At 41.7% G+C, this 24,797-nt stretch overlaps 1 protein-coding gene across 1 annotated transcript in view; it reads right to left on the bottom strand.

Annotated features, from left to right (window-relative positions):
• Positions 1-1,377: 1,377 nt before the first annotated feature.
• Positions 1,378-24,797, bottom strand: part of LOC124138293 — a 43,415-nt gene continuing 19,995 nt past the window's right edge. The window contains exons 11-16 of the mRNA XM_048382704.1: positions 21,790-24,151; positions 12,803-17,484; positions 12,384-12,598; positions 12,095-12,287; positions 9,966-11,794; positions 1,378-7,835 (exon numbers count right to left, since the gene is read on the bottom strand). Of these exons, the coding sequence (XP_048238661.1) occupies positions 5,086-7,835; positions 9,966-11,794; positions 12,095-12,287; positions 12,384-12,598; positions 12,803-17,484; positions 21,790-24,151 (12,031 nt within the window). The 3' untranslated portion in view covers positions 1,378-5,085. The remainder of the gene's footprint in view (positions 7,836-9,965; positions 11,795-12,094; positions 12,288-12,383; positions 12,599-12,802; positions 17,485-21,789; positions 24,152-24,797) is intronic.

Below are 24,797 nucleotides of genomic sequence, written 5' to 3'. Positions count from 1 at the left end.
AGTGACATAGGGGGCACTGGGGTAGCAGAGTGACATAGGGGGCACTGGGGTAGCGGAGTGACATAGGGGGCACTGGGGTAGCGGGGTGACATAGGGGGCACTGGGGTAGCGGAGTGACATAGGGGGCACTGGGGTAGCGGAGTGACTAAGCTTGCCATGCTGAATATTTGAGTTTGATTTAAGTATGGCCTGGTGGTGACAGTACTCTTGGCTGCAAACTAGTTGATTGGGTTGTATTGTACCAACGGTAGCTGTCTTTTCTGGTCCAGGCACAGTTACCATACAATATTGCAGACCAAACTGTAAACAACTACTACCAAAAACTACAACTCATAGTAGTACCCCAGGATTCTGTTAAATAAATAAATAAATAAATGCTAGGGATTGGATGTCAACAGTTGGTCAGTACAGCAGTAACATGGACCGGCTTGGGTTATGTGTACATTATGTCATCACATTTTGGACCAGAGGGCCATCGTTCACCCATGATAAAGGTTTGTCTCTGTTTTTTTTTCACTTTTTGAATGCTGTGTGAAAAAATAGTTTCACAAAACTACATGGGTAAGTTTGTTAAAACTGATACTTTAGGTCTGGATGACTTTGATAATGATATCAATGATGACCTTTAATAGTACTCACTATCGGAGGAGCCCTCAAAGTCAAAAGTAGGTCTTCAGCAACCCATTCTTGCTGTAAAAGGCGACTATGCTTACTGTAAGAGGCAACGGGATCGGGTGGTCAGGCTCGCTTACTTGGTTGAAGCATGTCATCGATCCCAGTTGCGTGGATCGATGCTCATGATATCAATCATGGATTGATTATCGATTATTGACAGACCACCTTCACATAGCTGGAATATTGCTGAGTGCGGCGTTAAACAACAAACCAGCAAAAGTAGGTGCAAAGAACCACAGCTTGTTGGGAGAGCCAACTGACAAGAGGATCACGTTGTTGCAGTGTATGTTGATTGTATGCCATACTCAGGCAGTACTGATTGGTGCTCATGCTATTAGCCACTGGTGTGCCTTGATGTAGACCAGATAGCTTACAGGCTGGCATGATGTTGCTCGCTCACAATCCCCTTCAAGATCCGGGTTAGAATAGGTCTTTAGGAACCCATGCTTGTCGTAAAAGGTGACTAAAGGATCGGGTGGTCAGACTCGCTGACTTGGTTGATGCATTTCATCGTATCCCAACTGCATGGATTGATGCTCATGATATCAATCAATGGATTGTCGGGTCCTGACTCGATTATAAACAGACCGTATGTATGATATAGCAGGAATATTGTTGAGTGCTGCGTTGAACAACAAGCAAACAAACACTCGCTCACAATCTATGATACGATTAACATCTCACAAAGAAAACTACAACAAATGACCGTGACAATCAGTGGGTTTATTGGCACTTGATTTATAGTGAGTCAAGGACACAGACTGTAAATAAATATAAATCAGTACTATCGACATCAGTGATTTATACATAAATCAACATTTAAAATGATATGTATGAGGAAATCCAACTCTTAAATTTCATCCATTTCATAAAAGAAAGGGCACACAAATAATCACTGACAGCATTTTGATGTAAATAAAGTAAATGTAAATATTGTAATCCAATTAAATGATATTGTAAAATGAATATATGCAAATTGAAGAAAAAATAACATCCCGGGGAAGTATGGTATCACAAAATAAATGAAGTATTTTGGGTTTCTTTAAAAAAAGTAATTTAAGATGCTTCTTGACAAAACTTGATTACACAATACAGATTCCCTAAAACCTAATTAATATACAAATCTACATTTAGAAGTCGTAGCTTGATAAGATGCTGTTTGAGCACTCTTTGTCATTGAACGTCTACAGGGAGGTGGAACTAGAGTACAGGGGAGATGAACAGTTAACATTTAGTGTCCAGGTTCAAAGTTCACTTATATATACCACTCAAAAGAAGTTAAAGAGCACCTGACTTTTTCATATTATGCCATGAGTATAATGATAGTAATATGAAAGAATCTGGTATTCTTTTTTTTTTGAGTAGTATACTAGTATTTTATACACACACATTTTCCTTTTTGGATTTAACCTGGAATCAGATGGGTGACTAAGCTTGTAAATTTACTCATTAAGTAATCACATACTATGGTTGGGCACATGAGCAAAGCATTTCCACAACCCTGTAATAACAGTTGACCGGTACTTCACATAACACACATACTTGTTTTAAATACTAGCAATCTCAATACAATCTCACAACCTACATCAAAATAATTCATAACTAATATTTGTTACACCACAATTGTAGTCAAACTGAACAGTCCTTATACTGAAGTTATCATCTGTGAATGTGATGTGATATATACATCAAGGCATAATGGGTACATTGTAGCAATACTGTATATACAGGACAAGGTGGAAGAGGATAATAGTTTATATTCAATACAGTAAATATAGACCCAAACACACCCAAGTTTATAGTTTTTAATTATTTGAGTTTACGAATCCGCCTGCCCAAGTATTCACAAGTGTGAAAAAAAGAAATTAAACTGTAACAAGTTTTAATTGCTTCCCTGCATTATTTGTGGATCAATATAGAAAGAAAAGCAAACCTGACATTTTTATTCCCCCATAATACCTTCTTTTTGTCATTTCAATCGACTAACAATTTCTTAAGAAATCATGTAAAAAAAAATGTTTTGGAATTTTATTTTATCTCGATCGCTGTCTTTATGTTTAGGAAACACAATTGGTAAACCAAGTGAATAGAAAATACCATGGCTACAAATTATACAGATTTAAACTTTGACAGTAAATACTTTGCAAAGTAGTCATCTAGGACATCTTTATTATTTGATGATTAAGGTAACTAACTGAACTTATTTATATCTTATTTTTCTTGTAATTTATTAGAATTTTTTAATTAATAATATATTATGATCGCTATTTTATTGTAATCTAATAACATAATTTCAGTTATTGTTCAACATAATACATAGTTTTGCTGTAAAGAATACCAATGCTACAGCATCATAATACATTTAAAGACCTATATAAGACTATACATGAACTGATTATTTAGCTTATGTTCACAAAGGTCTTTCCTATGAAACTACTACATGAGAATATCCTGTGCTGCAAAAGGAAACTGAAGAGACAACACTGCCTTGCACTATTTGTTCTAAAACCAGTCCTGACATCCAATGAATAACATTTAAAACCTTAGCACCTCTTTCTACTTGACTAGAACAAGTGCCATTCAAGCAACACGGGCACTAAAAATAACCAATTAAGAATTCATCACTAAGATGAAAATGGTGGAGCTGTAATGAAACTTATTTTATTGAACTTTTATTTCAGTCATGTTTTATTTTATATTCCAGGAAATTAAATCTGATGACAACGAACAAGTAAATCGTGTTTCCTTTTTTCAAACATACCATAAAACAAAATGGACAATGAGTGTCGTATGTTGGATTATATTGCACATGCTTTGGGTAGACGAACCTATCAACAAGCATCAAGCAAAACACATTATTAACACTGGTAAAGTAATAACATGGGAAGCTAATTAACAAACCCAATCAAAATCAGCACAACACCTTGTATATTATGCATTCATATTCAGTTAGTAATCATTTAATAAGCACAATCAATCATGGCAGCCTTGGGACGACTCAAGACCTGTTACTGAATATTAGTATACAGGGAAATAGTAGGTCGGCAAAAATAGTACAAGGACAACTAATATTAACTTAAAACACAACCGTAGAACATGCATGAGCAATCACTAACATGGAGTCACAGCTAATGTTTAAATGTACTGTGGGTTCGAGGTGACACGGTTAACCAAGTATCATGTCACAATTTAATGAACTGTCTTATCAAAGTCTGCCATATGAAAGTATAACATACATCATAAATTTAACTTGAACTAACACAAACAACTTCATTTTGTCAGATACTCTCTGCTTTTGAGCACATCACATGACAGTATCTACCTGTGCAGTAGTCAAAGAAAAAACATGCAGATTACAAGATCTTAAAGGGCTCCAAGATTTGTTATGGGACAAAAGGTTTTTCATAAAGATGATAATGTACCAGTTAATAGAGTAACTTACACCAAGTCCCCCAAAAACATATACAACTCAACATTTGCCAAGAACCAAAATAGTCATCTTTAATCAAAGAAGGTGGTTCTAAGCAAATGATGTTTAGTACATCTTGGGTCAATAAGGTTTTTCAGATAGAGGAAGTCATATGTACTTTGCAAGATAATCTGAGGAAGCAGAGTTACCTACCCTTGGTCATAGTCATAAAGAAATACATTTTTTGAAAAAGTTACAGTGAGTGAAAGAAATAATTTGATAAAGTATATTATAAGACAGACAATAGTATGCCTATCTATCTATATCTCCATACTCCCATTTAACACTTGTTCTATTAACACATACCAAGTATCAAGAGGTGAATCAGGACTAAAGATATGCCTTCATGTCAAACTGAACTATGTTTCAGACTTCCACCAGCTTAAACAATATGAGGAAGTAGGAACAAAACAGATAGGATTTCGTAGCTATACACCTTTGGTAAAACTGTGCTGTGCCTTATCACATAACAAGCATATCTATTTCAGATACAAGTTGTATATATTTTACTGCTTTGTGTAGAAAACTTTGGGATAAAGGAAACAGATAACATCAACATGGTATTGTGTAGTGTTCTACAGAGGACAGTCTTCTGACCAGCCGCTTCCGTCTCACCAGCGGGAGCATCTCCAGCACCATCAGTTTTACAGTGACAACAGGAGGCAAGGTCAACAAAACCCAATTGTGAAAACAAAATTATACAAATATGGAACAGCTGCAAATATAAGCAGTTATTTTCAGTTTGGGTACTTTTTCTAATAAGGTGCCCAAGTTCTGCATCATGTACATAAAATGTTATTCACAGTAATATTATTTTTTCAACAATTCCTCTTGTAAGGATGAATATGTTAAGTAAATTGCCATATTTGAAAATCAAAATGTCTCAAATGCATTTGTTAAGTCTCATGGACTGATTTCTACGTGTTTGAACAAATGACATTTCAAAAAAGATCAACAAGTGAAGAGGTGTCACTCTTTTGTGGCTCAACTTCTGTGGAAGGAGGTGGTTTTTCAAACATATCTAACAATGCTGATTGGTCAGATTCTTTGGTGTCAGCAGCTGATTGGCTCAAGTCTTGAGAAGATGAAAAATCTAGTGAAGATCCGAACATGTCAGCCGAGGTGCCACTGTTTGCCCGAGATGGTGCCTCAGAACCAGCCTGCACAAAGTCTAACAACATCCCAGAAACTGTCATGGGGCTTTGTTCAGCAGCGCCACTGCCTAATTTATTACCAGAGTTAAAATCAAACATGTCACCAGTCTCAAGTTGACTTGGATCAACCTGCAATGTCAGGCCAAAGGGATCACTGTCTGCTGTCTGACCGGTCTCTACTGAAGGGAACGTATTTGATGTGCTGAGATTTGGAACAGTATCATTCTGAGAAAGAGCTGTCATGCCAAATGGATCACTGTCTGCAATTTGACTGGTCTCGGCTGAGGGGTTTGGTTCAACACTACAAGGAACAGTGTTGTCCTGGGAAGATGAAAGGCCAAATGGATCAATATTTACTTTGTTTCCTATTACTGAAGGGAATGAACGTGCTGCACCCAGATTTGGAGCCGTGTTCTCACCAGTAGCAGACTTCAGACCAAATGGATCACTGTCTTGTGTCTGTCCAGTCTCCACTGAGGGGAATGCATCTAATGTCTCAAGATTTGGAGCAGTGTTCTCACCAATAGCAGATGTCAGGCCAAATGGATCACTGTCTTCTGTTTGTACAGTCTCCACTGAGGGGAATGCATCTGGTGCCTCTAGATTTGGAACAGCGTTCTCACCAGTGGCAGATGTCAGGCCAAATGGATCACTGTCTTGTGTCTGTCCAGTCTCCACTGAGGGGAATGCATCTAATGTCTCAAGATTTGGAGCAGTGTTCTCACCAGTAGCAGATGTCAGGCCAAATGGATCACTGTCTTCTGTTTGTACAGTCTCCACTGAGGGGAATGCATCTGGTGCCTCTAGATTTGGAACAGTGTTCTCTCCAGATGTCAGGCCAAATGGATCACTGTCTGCTGTTTGTACAGTCTCTACTGAGGGGAATGCATCTGATTCTTTAAGATTTGGAGCAGTTTTCTCACCAGTAGCAGATGTCAGGCCAAATGGATCACTGTCTGCTGTTTTTCCAGTCTTCACCAAGGTGAATGCATCTGATGCTTCAAGATTTGGAACAGTGTCCTCACCAGTAGCAGATGTCACACCAAATGGATCACTGTCTTGTGTCTGTCCACTCTCCACTGAGGGGAATGCATCTGGTGCCTCTAGATTTGGAACAGCGTTCACATTAGAAGCAGATGTCAGGCCAAATGGATCACTGTCTGCTGTTTGTCCAGTCTCCACCAAGGTGAATGCATCTGATGCTTCAAGATTTGGAACAGTGTCCTCACCAGTAGCAGATGACAGGCCAAATGGATCACTGTCTTCTGTTTGTACAGTCTCCACTGAGGGGAATGCATCTGATGCCTCAAGATTTGGAGCAGTGTTCTCACCAGTAGCAGATGTCAGACCAAATGGATCACTGTCTTGTGTCTCTCCAGGCTCCACTGAGGGGAATGCATCTGGTGCCTCTAGATTTGGAACAGCGTTCACATTAGTGGCAGATGTCAGGCCAAAAGGATCACTGTCTTCTGTTTGTCCAGCCTCCACTGAGGGGAATGCATCTAATGTCTCAAGATTTGGAACAGTGTCTTCACCAGGAGCAGATGTCAGGCCAAATGGATCACTGTCTTCTGTTTGTCCAGTCTCCACTGAGGGGAATGCATCTAATGTCTCAAGATTTGGAACAGTGTCTTCACCAGTGGCAGATGTCAGGCCAAATGGATCACTGTCTTCTGTTTGTACAGTCTCCACTGAGGGGAATGCATCTGGTGCCTCTAGATTTGGAACAGTGTTCTCTCCAGATGTCAGGCCAAATGGATCACTGTCTGCTGTTTGTACAGTCTCCACCGAGGTGAATGCATCCAGTGCCTCAAGATTTGGAACAGTGTTCTCACCAGTAGCAGATGTCACACCAAATGGATCACTGTCTTCTGTTTGTTCAGTCTCCACTGAGGGGAATGCATCTGGTGTCTCAAGATTTGGAGCAGTGTTCTCACCAGTAGCAGATGTCAGGCCAAATGGATCACTGTCTGCTGTTTGTACAGTCTCCACTGAGGGGAATGCATCTGGTGCCTCTAGATTTGGAACAGCGCTCACATTAGTGGCAGATGTCAGGCCAAATGGATCACTGTCTTGTGTCTGTCCAGTCTCCACCAAGGTGAATGCATCTGATGCTTCAAGATTTGGAACAGTGTTCTCACCAGTACCAGATGTCAGGCCAAATGGATCACTGTCTGCTGTTTGTCCAGTCTCCACTGAGGGGAATGCATCTGGTGTCTGAAGATTTGGAGCAGTGTTCTCACCAGTAGCAGATGTCAGGCCAAATGGACCACTGTCTGCTGTTTGTTCAGTCTCCACAAAGGTGAATGCATCTGATGCTTCAAGATTTGGAACAGTGTTCTCACCAGATGTCAAGCCAAATGGATCACTGTCTGCTGTTTGTACAGTCTCCACTGAGGGGAATGCATCTGATGCCTCTAGATTTGGAGCAGTGTTCTCACCAGATGTCAGGCCAAATGGATCACTGTCTGCTGTTTGTACAGTCTCCACTGAGGGGAATGCATCTGATGCTTCAAGATTTGGAACAGTGTTCTCACCAGATGTCAGGCCAAATGGATCACTGTCTGCTGTTTGTACAGTCTCCACTGAGGGAAATGCATCTGATGTCTCAAGATTTGGAGCAGTGTTCTCACCAGTAGCAGATGTCAGGCCAAATGGATCACTGTCTTCTGTTTGTACAGTCTCCACTGAGGGGAATGCATCTGGTGCCTCTAGATTTGGAACAGCGTTCACATTAGTGGCAGATGTCAGGCCAAATGGATCACTGTCTTGTATCTGTCCAGTCTCCACTGAGGGGAATGCATCTGGTGCCTCTAGATTTGGAACAGTGTTCTCACCAGTACCAGATGTCAGGCCAAATGGATCACTGTCTGCTGTTTGTACAGTCTCCACTGAGGGGAGTGCATCTGGTGCCTCTAGATTTGGAACAGTGTTCTCACCAGTACCAGATGTCAGGCCAAATGGATCACTGTCTGCTGTTTGTTCAGTCGCCACCAAGGTGAATGCATCTGATGCTTCAAGATTTGGAACAGTGTCCTCACCAGTAGCAGATGGCAGGCCAAATGGATCACTGTCTGCTGTTTGTTCAGTCTCCACCAAGGTGAATGCATCTGATGCTTCAAGATTTGGAACAGTGTTCTCACCAGTAGCAGATGTCAGGCCAAATGGATCACTGTCTGCTGTTTGTACAGTCTCCACTGAGGGGAATGCATCTGGTGCCTCTAGATTTGGAACAGCGTTCACATTAGTGGCAGATGTCAGGCCAAATGGATCACTGTCTTGTGTCTGTCCAGTCTCCAATGAGGGGAATGGATCTGGTGCCTCAAGATTTGGAACAGTGACTTCACCAGAAGCAGATGTCAGGTCAAACGGACCACTGTCTGCTGTTTGTTCAGTCGCCACCAAGGTGAATGCATCTGATGCTTCAAGATTTGGAACAGTGTCCTCACCAGTAGCAGATGGCAGGCCAAATGGATCACTGTCTTCTGTTTGTCCAGTCTCCACCAAGGTGAATGCATCTGATGCTTCAAGATTTGGAACAGTGTTCTCACCAGTACCAGATGTCAGGCCAAATGGATCACTATCTGCTGTTTGTACAGTCTCCACTGAGGGGAATGCATCTGATGCCTCAAGATTTGGAGCAGTGTTCTCACCAGTAGCAGATGTCAGACCAAATGGATCACTGTCTTGTGTCTGTCCAGTCTCCACTGTGGGGAATGCATCTAATGTCTCAAGATTTGGAACAGTGTCTTCACCAGAAGCAGATGTGAGGCCAAATGGACCACTGTCTGCTGTTTGTACAGTCTCCACTGAGGGGAATGCATCTGATGCCTCTAGATTTGGAGCAGTGTTCTCAGCAGATGTGAGGCCAAATGGATCACTGTCTCCTGTTTGTACAGTCTCCACTGAGGGGAATGCATCTGATGCCTCAAGATTTGGAGCAATGTTCTCACCAGTAGTAGATGTCAGGCCAAATGGATCACTGTCTGCTGTTTGTTCAGTCTCCACTGAGGGGAATGCATCTAATGTCTCAAGATTTGGAGCAGTGTTCTCACCAGTAGCAGATGTCAGGCCAAATGGATCACTGTCTGCTGTTTGTTCAGTCGCCACCAAGGTGAATGCATCTGATGCTTCAAGATTTGGAACAGTGTTCTCACCAGTAGCAGATGGCAGGCCAAATGGATCACTGTCTGCTGTTTGTTCAGTCTCCACCAAGGTGAATGCATCTGATGCTTCAAGATTTGGAACAGTGTTCTCACCAGTAGCAGATGTCAGGCCAAATGGATCACTGTCTGCTGTTTGTACAGTCTCCACTGAGGGGAATGCATCTGGTGCCTCTAGATTTGGAACAGCGTTCACATTAGTGGCAGATGTCAGGCCAAATGGATCACTGTCTTGTGTCTGTCCAGTCTCCAATGAGGGGAATGGATCTGGTGCCTCAAGATTTGGAACAGTGACTTCACCAGAAGCAGATGTCAGGTCAAATGGACCACTGTCTGCTGTTTGTTCAGTCGCCACCAAGGTGAATGCATCTGATGCTTCAAGATTTGGAACAGTGTCCTCACCAGTAGCAGATGGCAGGCCAAATGGATCACTGTCTTCTGTTTGTTCAGTCTCCACCAAGGTGAATGCATCTGATGCTTCAAGATTTGGAACAGTGTTCTCACCAGTACCAGATGTCAGGCCAAATGGATCACTATCTGCTGTTTGTACAGTCTCCACTGAGGGGAATGCATCTGATGCCTCAAGATTTGGAGCAGTGTTCTCACCAGTAGCAGATGTCAGACCAAATGGATCACTGTCTTGTGTCTGTCCAGTCTCCACTGTGGGGAATGCATCTAATGTCTCAAGATTTGGAACAGTGTCTTCACCAGAAGCAGATGTGAGGCCAAATGGACCACTGTCTGCTGTTTGTACAGTCTCCACTGAGGGGAATGCATCTGATGCCTCTAGATTTGGAGCAGTGTTCTCAGCAGATGTGAGGCCAAATGGATCACTGTCTCCTGTTTGTACAGTCTCCACTGAGGGGAATGCATCTGATGCCTCAAGATTTGGAGCAATGTTCTCACCAGTAGTAGATGTCAGGCCAAATGGATCACTGTCTGCTGTTTGTTCAGTCTCCACTGAGGGGAATGCATCTAATGTCTCAAGATTTGGAGCAGTGTTCTCACCAGTAGCAGATGTCAGGCCAAATGGATCACTGTCTGCTGTTTGTTCAGTCTCCACCAAGGTGAATGCATCTGATGCCTCAAGATTTGGAACAGTGTTCTCACCAGATGTCAAGCCAAATGGATCACTGTCTCCTGTTTGTACAGTCTCCACTGAGGGGAATGCATCTGATGCCTCTAGATTTGGAACAGTGTTCTCACCAGTAGCAGATGTCAGGCCAAATGGATCACTGTCTGCTGTTTGTACAGTCTCCACTGAGGGGAATGCATCTGGTGCCTCTAGATTTGGAACAGCGTTCACATTAGTGGCAGATGTCAGGCCAAATGGATCACTGTCTGCTGTTTGTTCAGTCTCCACCAAGGTGAATGCATCTGATGCCTCAAGATTTGGAACAGTGTTCTCACCAGATGTCAAGCCAAATGGATCACTGTCTCCTGTTTGTACAGTCTCCACTGAGGGGAATGCATCTGGTGCCTCTAGATTTGGAACAGTGTTCTCACCAGTACCAGATGTCAGGCCAAATGGATCACGGTCTGCTGTTTGTACAGTCTCCACTGAGGGGAATGCATCTGGTGCCTCTAGATTTGGAACAGTGTTCTCACCAGTACCAGATGTCAGGCCAAATGGATCACTGTCTGCTGTTTGTTCAGTCGCCACCAAGGTGAATGCATCTGATGCTTCAAGATTTGGAACAGTGTCCTCACCAGTAGCAGATGGCAGGCCAAATGGATCACTGTCTTCTGTTTGTTCAGTCTCCACCAAGGTGAATGCATCTGATGCTTCAAGATTTGGAACAGTGTTCTCACCAGTAGCAGATGTCAGGCCAAATGGATCACTGTCTGCTGTTTGTACAGTCTCCACTGAGGGGAATGCATCTGGTGTCTCAAGATTTGGAACAGCGTTCACATTAGTGGCAGATGTCAGGCCAAATGGATCACTGTCTTGTGTCTGTCCAGTCTCCACTGAGGGGAATGCATCTAATGTCTCAAGATTTGGAACAGTGACTTCACCAGAAGCAGATGTCAGGTCAAATGGACCACTGTCTGCTGTTTTTACAGTCTCCACTGAGGGGAATGCATCTGGTGCCTCTAGATTTGGAACAGTGTTCTCACCAGTACCAGATGTCAGGCCAAATGAATCACTGTCTGCTGTTTGTTCAGTTGCCACCAAGGTGAATGCATCTGATGCTTCAAGATTTGGAACAGTGTCCTCACCAGTACCAGGTGTCAGGCCAAATGGATCACTGTCTGCTGTTTGTTCAGTCTCCACCAAGGTGAATGCATCTGATGCTTCAAGATTTGGAACAGTGTTCTCACCAGTACCAGATGTCAGGCCAAATGGATCACTATCTGTTGTTTGTACAGTCTCAACTGAGGGGAATGCATCTGATGCCTCAAGATTTGGAGCAGTGTTCTCACCAGTAGTAGATGTCAGACCAAATGGATCACTGTCTTGTGTCTGTCCAGTCTCCACTGTGGGGAATGCATCTAATGTCTCAAGATTTGGAACAGTGTCTTCACCAGAAGCAGATGTGAGGCCAAATGGACCACTGTCTGCTGTTTGTACAGTCTCCACTGAGGGGAATGCATCTGATGCCTCTAGATTTGGAGCAGTGTTCTCACCAGATGTCAGGCCAAATGGATCACTGTCTGCTGTTTGTACAGTCTCCACTGAGGGGAATGCATCTGATGCCTCTAGATTTGGAACAGTGTTCTCACCAGTAGTAGATGTCAGGCCAAATGGATCACTGTCTGCTGTTTGTTCAGTCTCCACCAAGGTGAATGCATCTGATGCTTCAAGATTTGGAACAGTGTTCTCACCAGATGTCAAGCCAACTGGATCACTGTCTGCTGTTTGTCCAGTCTCCACTGATGGGAATGCATCTGGTGCCTCTAGATTTGGAGCAGTGTTCTCACCAGTAGCAGATGTCAGGCCAAATGGATCACTGTCTGCTGTTTGTACAGTCTCCACTGAGGGGAATGCATCTGATGTCTCTAGATTTGGAACAGCATTCACATTAGTGGCAGATGTCAGGCCAAATGGATCACTGTCTGCTGTTTGTACAGTCTCCACTGAGGGGAATGCATCTGATGCCTCAAGATTTGGAGCAGTGTTCTCACCAGTAGCAGATGTCAGACCAAATGGATCACTGTCTTGTGTCTGTCCAGTCTCCACCAAGGTGAATGCATCTGATGCTTCAAGATTTGGAACAGTGTTCTCACCAGTACCAGATGTCAGGCCAAATGGATCACTGTCTTGTGTTTGTACAGTCTCCACTGAGGGGAATGCATCTGATGTCTCTAGATTTGGAACAGCATTCACATTAGTGGCAGATGTCAGGCCAAATGGACCACTGTCTGCTGTTTGTACAGTCTCCACTGAGGGGAATGCATCTGATGTCTCTAGATTTGGAACAGCATTCACATTAGTGGCAGATGTCAGGCCAAATGGATCACTGTCTGCTGTTTGTACAGTCTCCACTGAGGGGAATGCATCTGATGCCTCAAGATTTGGAGCAGTGTTCTCACCAGTAGCAGATGTCAGACCAAATGGATCACTGTCTTGTGTCTGTCCAGTCTCCACCAAGGTGAATGCATCTGATGCTTCAAGATTTGGAACAGTGTTCTCACCAGTACCAGATGTCAGGCCAAATGGATCACTGTCTGCTGTTTGTACAGTCTCCACTGAGGGGAATGCATCTGATGCCTCAAGATTTGGAACAATGTTCTCACCAGTACCAGATGTCAGGCCAAATGGATCACTGTCTCCTGTTTGTACAGTCTCCACTGAGGGGAATGCATCTGGTGCCTCTAGATTTGGAGCAGTGTTCTCACCAGTACCAGATGTCAGGCCAAATGGATCACTGTCTGCTGTTTGTTCAGTCTCCACCAAGGTGAATGCATCTGATGCTTCAAGATTTGGAACAGTGTTCTCACCAGATGTCAAGCCAAATGAATCACTGTCTCCTGTTTGTTCAGTCTCCACTGAGGGGAATGCATCTGATGCCTCTAGATTTGGAACAGTGTTCTCACCGGTAGCAGATGTCAGGCCAAATGGATCACTGTCTGCTGTTTGTACAGTCTCCACTGAGGGGAATGCATCTGATGCCTCTAGACTTGGGACAGTGTTCTCACCAGATGCCAGGCCAAATGGTTCACTGTCTACTGTTTGTACAGTCTCCACTGAAGGGAATGCATCATAGACAGGGTCTGCTTCAGATGTTAAGTCATCAATACCTGTGGCTTGATTGTTAATAGGTGTAATGGTATTAGATGGCTGACTTGTTTTAATGTCCTCAGTAGGTGATATGCTGACAATGCCCTCTGATATGATCACTTGTGCAGCATCAGATACAGTAGAATCTGCCATCATATCCTGACTTGATGGATGCATATTTTTTAGGTCTGAAGAAACATTTTGATTAGGTTTCAAAGTGTCTTCTTCTGTTTGACTTGTAGCTATTGGTGGTGACATACATAACACATCAGTGTCGATGTTAATTTCTGCAATGGTGACTGGAGAAGCTGTGTTTAATTCCCCTTTAGTCTCAGACATACCAAATTCATCATTGTCTATTTCTAGACCCTCCTGAGAGTTTGATTGAGACTGAATGTCTGGTGCAAACTTAAAAGTGCTCGCATCTTGAGGACTTTTGTGATTTTCATCCGATGGTAAATCAAGGAATGCTGCAGATTCTTGTGAGTCAGTTAATGATGAATCTGGAAAATCAATAACGCTCTGACCTAAATTACTTTCGTTTGAGCCATCACTGTAAAACTTTGTTTGTTTCTCTTCCTCTGATGCACCAAGGACTAGAAATTCATCTCCTCTTTCTTCAACAGTTTCACCATCATTAGCTACTTCAGTGTTTTCTGTGAACTGTGAATCTGACTTTGCCTGAGTTTCACTGGTTTCACTGATGTCACTGAGAAATCCTTGTTCTCCTACGGAATTGGAGATTTCAACAAAGTCATCCAATAAGGAATCAGTGGACACAGCACTACCATCACCTTGTTGACTCACTACCACTTGTTCTGATGTTGTCATACCAAGGTCCTCAAAATCATTGAGAGAGTTATCACTTCCTGCTTCAGAAACATCAGAAGCCCACGACACCTCTTCTGGGGCATCATTTTGTTCTGAAGTTCTTTGTTTCAAGGAGTCCTTTCCAAGGATGAATGCTTGGCCAAAGTCATCAACATTGCTAGGTTCAAAAACATTTGATGTCATGCCTGATGAACCGGAAACTTCTGCAGTGCTCTCTTTTGCATCTATGCTTATGTCAGGATGAGATATGTGATCAGCAAGGCAAGTTAACTGCTCAGAATCGGGGACAGAGGGTAAATCATTCGGCACTGGGATTTGCTCAAAACCTTGAAGGCCAGTGAAGTCATTGTTCTCGCTAGATGGAACCTGCTGTGCAATATTAACACCAAGGAGTTGATCTTGAGGCTTTGAAGACTCATCAAGAATCTTGTCTTTATCAATTAACTGCTCAGATACCGAGGGTAAATCATCTGGCACAGAGATTTGTTCCAAATCTTCAAGGCCAGTGAAGTCACTGTCCTTGCTAGGTGGTAGCTGATGCTGTTCTGGAGACATGTCTGGAAGAAGGGCATCAGGCCTGAAGCCATGGATTTCCTTTTCTGTGTCTGTTTCATCAATAGCATCTTCACTCAAAATGCTTGAAATTGAGGTGGCTGGAATTTCATCGTTATCAAAGGCTTGCACTGGTGATAAATTGTCATAAAAAATATCTGCTTGGAAATTGGAAGGTTTCACAGATACATCATTGTCTTGTGTGATCAGACTGCCTTGTGTATCACTACCTTTTTCAATCACTGCAGATTGATCTGTCACCAAACCCTCAAACACATCAGTTTGATTTACAGTTTGTTGACTGACCATTGTCTGAACATCCTCCTCCATCTCACTACTAGAAGAACTTAGTTCCTGACCTAAGACATCATGATCATCAACCTTGGTCTGTTCAATGGCCATCGGGCTCTGAGAGTAAAGGCCAATCTCAGAAACAATGCCCTCTGAGTCACCCTCAGTAACAGCATCATTGTAATGTATTGGTCCCGGACCTGATATCACATCAACTGCTTTGTCTGTTCCACCTATGGATGCGTTGGTCTCTGCACCAATTTGTGAGATGTGGTCTACAGATTTATCCTCAGTGTTTATACCCTTTTGCAACAGAATGTGGTGTCCTACGTCTGTTTTCCCATCTAATAAATCTTGCTTTTCAGCATTTGCTGCAGTATTTGAGGTGTTTGGATAATCTTTAGCAGTTATTTCTAATTCATTCTTATCACTTATGGTATCAGGTACAAGATCTGTGTCTGAATGTCTAAAAACTGTCTCAAAGTCTTCCTTTGGACTATTTGATTCTGTGCTCAATGTTTGTTTCTCCAAAGCAGAAAATGTGTCATTGTCCTTTTCTGTGTCAACTACAACTAGACTTCCACCTGAAATACCTGCAACATCATGAGATTCAACATCACCTGTCAAACCCTCATCTCTATTGCCATAAGCATCTGCTGGTGACATATCTGGGTTGGCATCGGTTCCACCATATGGCATGGAGTCCCGTACAGCATCTGTTGATGGATTTCCAATCTCAACAGATGATGAAATGCTTGGAGACGAGTTAGATAGCACACTATCCAGTGGCTTACACTCAACGGTAATTTCTGATTCATTCAACTCATCCATTGAATATGCTAGTGATTCAGTGATGTTGTCAACATCTGATGCAGTCTCAACCATGTCAAATGAATTATTATCTGCTGATTCATAAGTTTCCTTCCCTTGTGGTGACTCTTGTGGTTCAATGGTAAAAGAAAAACTCTCTTCATTTGTAATGTCACTGCCTTCTTGTTCAACAGATGCTTCTGAGTCTGCATGAACATCTGCCTCATAGCTACCTTCTAACAAGTCAGGTGCCTCGGTGTGAATACTTGGGACATCAATATTAACAAAACTCTCACCCAACTGTGTCAAACTGTCTGTCGTCATGTTATCCTCTGTGGTTTGTAAGAAGCTATCAGAGACATTAGGTATACCTGTCATGTCAATAACTAATGCAGCAGCAGAAGCTGCTGGGAACTCTATGTTACTGATGGACGGAATCTGGGTGGCATCAACACTTTGTCCAGGATAGCTGAGCACTTGGAAAGAATCTGCAGCATCTAGATCACTGAAGCTCACTGTGCTAGACTCAGGATCAGTAAACTGCTGGGTTTTTTCATGCTCATCAGAACCTGACCTATCTGTTAAGGCTGGCTCTGTGAGGGTATCAGATCGGCCAGGATCAGAATCTGATTCCTCATCCTCATTTGGAACATTCTCACTCTTGATAAACTCATTCTTTTCATTTTCATGACCATCTAATTCTGACTTTTCAGTATGAATAACACAGGAACTATCAACTTCTGAACTAACAAGGTCACTGCTTGATGCAGTCAGACTGACAACAGTTTCCTTACTAAAAGAGTCATCGGCAACAGCCTTCACAAGAGCTGCATTTGTTGTTTTAGGGGCAACAGGTAGTGTTGGAATGTCTAAGCCAGTGAAAAAGGCCGCAACGGAAGGCACCTCGGGTTTATGAGACGTATCATTAGTATCAGGACTTACAAAATCATCAAAAAGATTAACATCACTACTTTTGCCCAAAGACTCAAAACTGAACTCATTGTACTGATTATCAGATATGTTTGAAACTTCACCTGAGCCAAATAAATCAATACCATGCTGACTTGCCAACTCTTCAAATGCAGATTCCAGATCTTCTGGAACAGGTTTTTTCTTTGGTTGACCTTGCCTGCTTACATTACCCTTCCCTTTATCAATCCCCCCTAACCCTTCCAAATTATCAGAGGGATCAGGTGACACTTCAGTCTGTTGCTCCCCAGGCAGTTTCTGATTGGTCACGTCTGCTTCTAAAACTGATGCAGATGACACAGATGTTTCCACTGAGAGGGTTGGATCAGTTGTGCTCAAAGATGGTTGCTGAAAAGGAATAAAGCGGTCATGTGAGAAAATGAATTGGACAAAATGAAGGAATGCACTATGGTAAATACTTTAAATCATTAGAGTTCAGAAGACACTAAGGCACCCACCATTTAATATTTTGTACTACTTCACTGGAACAAATGATATTTATTTTTAAAAAAAAAGGTCCTTCACAGTTCATCAAACAGTCAGTCCCTTGATGATTAATTGAGATTTGCATTTGTGATTTTAACATTAACTCTTTGGAAACCTCTGTTCAGTGAAAACTAGATCCAAATCTGACAATCCTGATAAGCAATCTTAATGATTAAAATAAACAATGCATATACTGCATTACTTCGATAAACCATTATGAGAAATTCAATGCTTGACACGGGGTTAATGCTGTCCACTTAAGACATAATACCCAAGCCAAATTATGGTTCAGAAATCAGGCAGAAAGATAAAAAGAACTTCTCATGCAATCAAAACAAGTTATATCAATAAAGAATTAAAACAAACTGATAAACTTTCTTCATCTCAACATGAGTAAAGTGATGCTTGTACAACTGAGCAATTTTATTTCTTCTTCTTTTTCAATTTAGGTAATTATTTCATTTCATTGGATCAGCTAAAAATGTCATTTTAAAAGTAGAATTACTCAATGACCTTTCTTTTGAAATAGTCTGACATGATATCCTGAATATAGGATTGTGATTCAACTTGCATAGGTAGGAGTACATTGCAACACAACTAAGCTAAGGCTACTTTACTACTTGTAACTGTGAAAGGGAGTTGGGTTTAACATTGCTTTCAACAGTATTTCAGTCATATCTTGTCGTGTCTCCCCGGAGTGGGAATAAAGACCCAGATAACACAGGTGAAAGACCTTGGATAGATTGCAGTTTCCAGATACCTTCTGCCATTTTGGTAAGGGGGTGTGACCTTGGATTGATTGCAGTTTCCAGATACCTTCTGCCATTTTGGTAAGGGGGTGTGACCTTGGATTGATTGCAGTTTCCAGATACCTTCTGCCATTTTGGTAAGGGGGTGTGCACAAGCTCCTTCCCAAATAATGCTTTCATAGTTTTTCAGCTGCCATTTATAGCAGTCTCGTGGAATTAACAGGGCGTTTGTGGGGCTGGCCCCTGACAAAATTCCTTGTGATAAAAGCTTTCATAAGCAGTTGTCATTATTAGTTGCCGAAGGAAATTAAATATACGTCTGTTGAAATGAGGCCGCAGTGCATGTAACTGCTCCTGCTGCATGCCATTATAAAACTTCCATTTTCGAGCAATGCTGATGTCCGATTTCCAATGTTTCTAAATGGCTTTGATATCCAATTTCAACGTTTAATCATATTAAACAATGCAAAGGCAAACTGTCACTTTTCTGCTTATTTTTAGCTTTATCCCCTACTTTTCAAATAGCCATGCCATTGCGTGCCTCTGTATTAGAAACATTTAACAAGTATGGCCACAGGAATCCAGTACAATGCAAATTGACCAAGGCCCTCACCACCTGACAACCATCAACACAGTATTGGTGCTCACAGACCAAGGATCAAACCCAGAGCTAGTGGAACTAGTCCAGCCAAAGGGGATAACATGAAGTGAGGCAGGTTTTAAACCATTACCACTTTAGTGAAACCAACAAGCACAGGTATGGTGCTGAGAAAAACTTCAAACATAATCAGGGCAAAACTGGGTTTCCAATCCAAGATCAAAGGTATCTGGCATGCTTAACTCTGTATTGCCAAATGTGGCACCTTACTAGGCCCCTTTAGCGATTGCAGCCCTCTGAGCCACCTTGCACCACCCTTGCACCTTTATTATTAGAATGACTACTGGTATTAATATTAGACTTATTGGAATAGAATCATAATATTAGACAGGTGATAATCCTTGATAAAAGAGAAACAGTAAGCATGCCAACCCCTAAATAGAAGAGCCAATCAACAAAGAAGTGACCCATGAAAGAGTATGTAGATTCCAGTGTTATTTAAGAAAAAGAACTCCAACAAAACAGAACTTGAAATAATTCATAGATGTGGCACAAGGATTAAACTACATTCCAAAGTCAATACAAGAAACAGTGTTAGGTTGGTTAAGGCTCACAAGATGAACTGAAGGAACTAAAGCTGACTAGAAAGCATTCATACATTAGGCAGACAAGCCAGAGCTCCCTAGCATACCATGTACCTGAAGTAGCCAACAAAGCTTGTTTAAGCTTTACTAGAACTGGGAACCTGAAAAGAACAGGATTGGTTGCATATTTACTATCACTAACAAATTCCTATCACAGGTCAATGTGCTTTAGTGAGTATGGCCGATTTTAGGCTGTCAAAATGCAGTCATAGCTAAACTATTGCTGGGCGTGGAATTAAACAACAAACAACAAAACTGCAGCAGTCTTTCAGCCATATTATTATAGAGAACACTTTGTATGTGTACGTATGTTTGGACTCGAACTCTTTGTCTTAAGCTGCAGAGTAAACACAAATACAAGCATACACTTAAATTCATGGCCAGGACAGTTAATGTAATAGTTTTGAACTCTAAAACAGATGAAAAACGTTACTCATATTTCAGTCATACTTTATGTAAACAATGAAATCATAGACTAAGTACTTCATTTTGTGAAAAAATATCCATTAGCATTGAGTTGTTGTTTTACCTGTTATTACCGTACTAGTAATTACAATGCATTGTGTCTCTCAACAAAACAACCAACATGGCATGCCTATGTCTATGTAAGCATCTAACTAAATCAAATGACACATGATTAAACCCTTATTATGAGGGAGAAACTAGATCTTCAGATATTCCTCATCAAAGTACATCTCTTCAATGCATGAACATACCCCACAGGTATTTCTGACTCACCTACAAGCAATATTCTGAAAACACTAGTTGAAAAGATATATGCATATCTAATTTCCTTTAAATAAATTACAAAAGGGAGATAACTCTAATGATCACCAAACATCATTTGTAATGATACAAAAAGGCTCAGTAATTAATTCATAATAAACAACAACAAAAACAACATGTTCACATTCTTAGATATCAACAATAACAAATTTCTGTACCAATTGATGGTATTATTATAACCAAGAGGGGATATGCATGCATAGTTCTGACTCTTTTATCATGCAAAATATTTCCCTGAATCAGTTCAGAATAATTGTATTCTAAATGGTAAATATTATGTTAAAAAAGTGTGCCCTGAAAATAGAAAAATCTCTTCCATGCCTGTATGTTTATCAGTATAAAAGATGAGTTCTTAGGAAAACAACATAGATTAGTATTAGAATCCAAGCCACGGTTAATGAATAGACGAAGCATGCATACAACTATTTTTGTTCTAACCCATTCTATAATCATGCTGTTTCGTTTGCTGTTGATCAAGATTTTTCATTTAACGAAACCCGACTAACTAGGGATCTTCAACTGACAAGGAAGTCACTTAAAACAGAACATCGCCATGGTTACAAATAATTTAACACAACAAAAAATCTTCATCATTATCATCACTATCAAAATATGTTAACATGTTTATTTAGCTATTTTAGTATGTGTATGGATATGTATCTGTGCAGTTTGTTGACATATTCATTAACTGCATAACCTGATCGTGTAAAACTTTATAATAATCATAGTTTCAGTCATGGTTAACTTGTCACAAAGGCCATTAAATAGAACTGCAGAAATATATCGCCAGTGTAGGGCAAGAAGAAATCTTACAAAATCTCTGAAAAAAGAAGTACATCCATCCACAAAATATACATAATTGTCTTTATTTCATCTTCCATTACCACAGGTCAATACCCATTATCGTCATGATGAGGAGGATGTAGATGACAATGATGACGATGATGATGATGAAAATGAAATGCTTTTAATAACACATTGCACAGTTGTGGAACCTAACAATGTTGAACACAAAACATAATAATTTACTTTTTCCATTTCATTGATAAATAAATACTTTGTTTACAATTAATGCTTTTAATTGATGAAAATACAAAGGGATTTTGAAAACCTACATTTAGCAGTGCACATCATTGTTATTTAGGATTATGAAGCATTCGAAACAGATTAACAATACACAATTAGTATTTGTGGGAGAAAACTAAACATCAAAGTTGTGCCATTAGTATCCCACTGTGCAATGTGCCACACCGAACCCATTGTTACCACAGACTGGTTACCATGGTTACAACATTGTGACGAGGAGACCCATTGATCTACAACAGCAAGCAGCAAATGAAACCAAAAAGGACGCAGCATGCTAGTGTTACGATTTGACCGAGAAGCATACCTGAATAAACAAAGAGTCGTCAGTCCGAGAGCCGGACGCTAAATCTTCCACTTTGTCATGCAATCCTGCTGGGGCTGTTTCAGTTAGGCGAGATTCAGGCTGGTTAGATTCTGGGCTCAGATTAGTATCTGAGTCGGAGTCCATGTCTACGTTATCAAATAATGAGTAAAAAGGTGTCCGGGTATTTTTTGTGTTAGTAAAGGAGTCGTGTATACTACGATTAGTGATGAGATCGGATACATATGAACGAGACGTCCGGCCTCGTTGTCGCTTTACCTCCGAAGTTGAGGCAGTCGAGAGACGTATGGAGGGATCACTAGTTCCGAGAATATCCGGGCTGACACTTTCAAGCGGAGACTGGATGCTGCCGCTGCTCCTGTAGCTGAGGGAGTCGCCATCCATCAACCAATCAGACATGTCAAAACTAGCCTTGGGAGTGTTACTAGTCCTATCACGGCCCACAATAGACTCGCCCATAAAATCGTCCCACTCAAAATTATCTTGAGAGGCGAACACATCGTCAAAGTGGGCATCAAATTTAAGATCTACGGAGCTTGTATCGGAGGGTGAGGGCATCACGTCCTCTGGAATGGTTTCTAATGGCGGCCGTTCAAACACTCTTGGAGAACTGACACCTTTAGAGAGGTAGAGTTCACTAGCAAGTCTAAGGTCAAGATCCTCATCTGAATCTGTCACTTCATCACTTATGTTATCCTGGCGTTCATCCAAATTATCGGAATCATCGTCGTCTGCATCAAGATCTGTCACCTGAATGTGCCGTCTTCTGTCCTCGCATACATAAGAACTGCCACTGTTTGAAGAGTCAGACGAACTATCGGATTCAGAGGAACTACTTTTACTCTCATCATCACTCACATATTCTACACATGTACCTACCTTCTCACCGGAGGGCGCTGCTCCATCAAAGGAACTGGGCGCATCTGCCAGCTCTGGGGAACTCACACACACAGCACTGTCTGATGAAGATTCAGCCCCACTTGTGTTTTCCTCATTAGAGTCTGATTTGACAGACTGATCTGCAGGAGTTTCATATCCGGATGTGCCATTGTCCAGAGCAAGGTCTGACGGCTTCACATTCTCACCTTTAGAAACAGGTTCATCCGCTAATCTCTCATTGGATTGGAATGTACTCGGAATTATACTCTCAGCCTGAAAGTTACGAGACGACACTAAATCTATATCATTAGAAAGAAAATTCTGTGGTTCTACATCAGTGTCACGTTTGGTGTCAGATGAAGCCGTCTGCTTACCTGCAGGATCAGCTTTGCTGTACGGCTCATCAAATCCTGAGACAGGTGACTCTGCATCACCTTTAGATGAAGATTCACTGAGTAGTGATTGGTTTCCTTTGCCAGGCAACAGCTCAGCACTAGCATCTGGCTGAGATGACACAGGTTTTATCTGGTCTGCAATATCACCTTGCCCGAACAAATCTGCAAAAGGATCTTTATTGTTTGCAGGTGCTTGTTCTGGCTTATTCCCCTCCAGTGCTATGTCTGATGCAAGTGTGTTATGCTGATTTTGTACATCTTGTAGAGGTTCCCCAACAGCTTCAAGAATATGCAGACTGGATGCTGGCTTGGTTGGGGAAACTACAGGTTTTCCTCCCAACAAATCAAACTGATCTGATGACACAGGCAAATCCTCCTCCTTGTCTAATGCTCCCAGAAGATCTGCAGCTGTGTCTTCCTTTGGCACATCAATCAAAACATCAGGTGTCTTCTCCTCTGATGGCACTGGTGAAGCTAAGGAACTGGAATTGCTTTTGGTCGAAGCTGCTAATGCTACACTGAATTCATCTTCAATTTTTCTACTGGTTCTCGACCCCGATCCCGATTTTTGTTGTTTCTGACTGACATCAGGTTCAGCTGGGGTTGGTGCTAGGTCCATGATGGGAGTGCTGGTCATGTGAGCAGGCAGTGTATGGCGAGAGGGTGTGGGTAACTGGGCCAGTTTGCCGGCCAAACTCGGCTGCATGTTGACAGCAATATGGTCACCATTGGTCACTGAGGTGGACATATTGTCCTCAATTTTCACTGAAAAGAGTTCCTCTGCTTTGGCAGGTTGATCGGAGACTGGTTGTTGGGGTTCAGGTTTCGGGTCTGGAACAAAGTTGCTGTCAAAGCTAGCTGATGCCGGTCGTGTCTGCTGCTTGTGCTGTGGTTTGGCCGCCACAATACGTGCCTCGTGGGGTATCATCTGGTTCCATTTCTTTTCAAAGTTCTCTGCCTTAGTTTGATCACCGGCCACAATTTCATACAATCTCTGTAGCAGACCATGGGCATCCTCTATGCTGGGTCTCTGACCTGGGTTTAGCCAACAGAACAGCATCACCTCCACTCTGAAAGTAAAGGAAACAATTGCAAACCACATACTCTGTGATAAACCTTGAATTGTGACTCTGACAAGTATAAAAGTCTCAAGCACACAGACTTGTGTACCCAATTTCAAAGTTTTTCTCTCACACAATCTTCATCTTTTTATCTTACATTATCGAAGTCAAAATGCATCCAGACACTGTACCGCTTCACATCCATATCACAACACACGTGTTAGAGAAGTTAAGATGTGAGTTATCTCCCCTGGCCAGGTACCCGAGTCCCTAATGTAAGTTTTGTAACCCACTGTTTTCCCACTGAGCCAGGTGATGAAAGCGTACTCAATCTTACATGTCATGACTTCAGTTGTGTGTATACTGCACATGGTCTTTCTCTCCCACGTTTTGATCAAATTCGTTTTATCCCGATGTTTTCTTATTATTTCTGGTATTTCTTGCACTTAGACGGTTCGTAAGTTGGACAAAACACCCCTCCTCAGTTTTGGTTGAAAATGTAAAACCTTTTCCCTTGCTCCCAGTTTTACATTTGCAACCAAAACCTCAGATACATGTTTTATCTTAAAAAACACATTTACAGCCACCAATAAAGCATTTGTGATGAGTTGAGCACCCAAAATAGACTTTCAACATCAAATCAAGTTGTGGTTAT

This window comes from Haliotis rufescens, unplaced genomic scaffold, assembly GCF_023055435.1.
Source record: "Haliotis rufescens isolate VD_foot unplaced genomic scaffold, xgHalRufe1.0.p SCAF_40, whole genome shotgun sequence".
In the NCBI taxonomy this organism is placed as follows: domain Eukaryota; kingdom Metazoa; phylum Mollusca; class Gastropoda; order Lepetellida; family Haliotidae; genus Haliotis; species Haliotis rufescens.
Note: the sequence above shows the minus strand (reverse complement) of the source record. Positions and strands in the feature narration are given on the sequence as shown.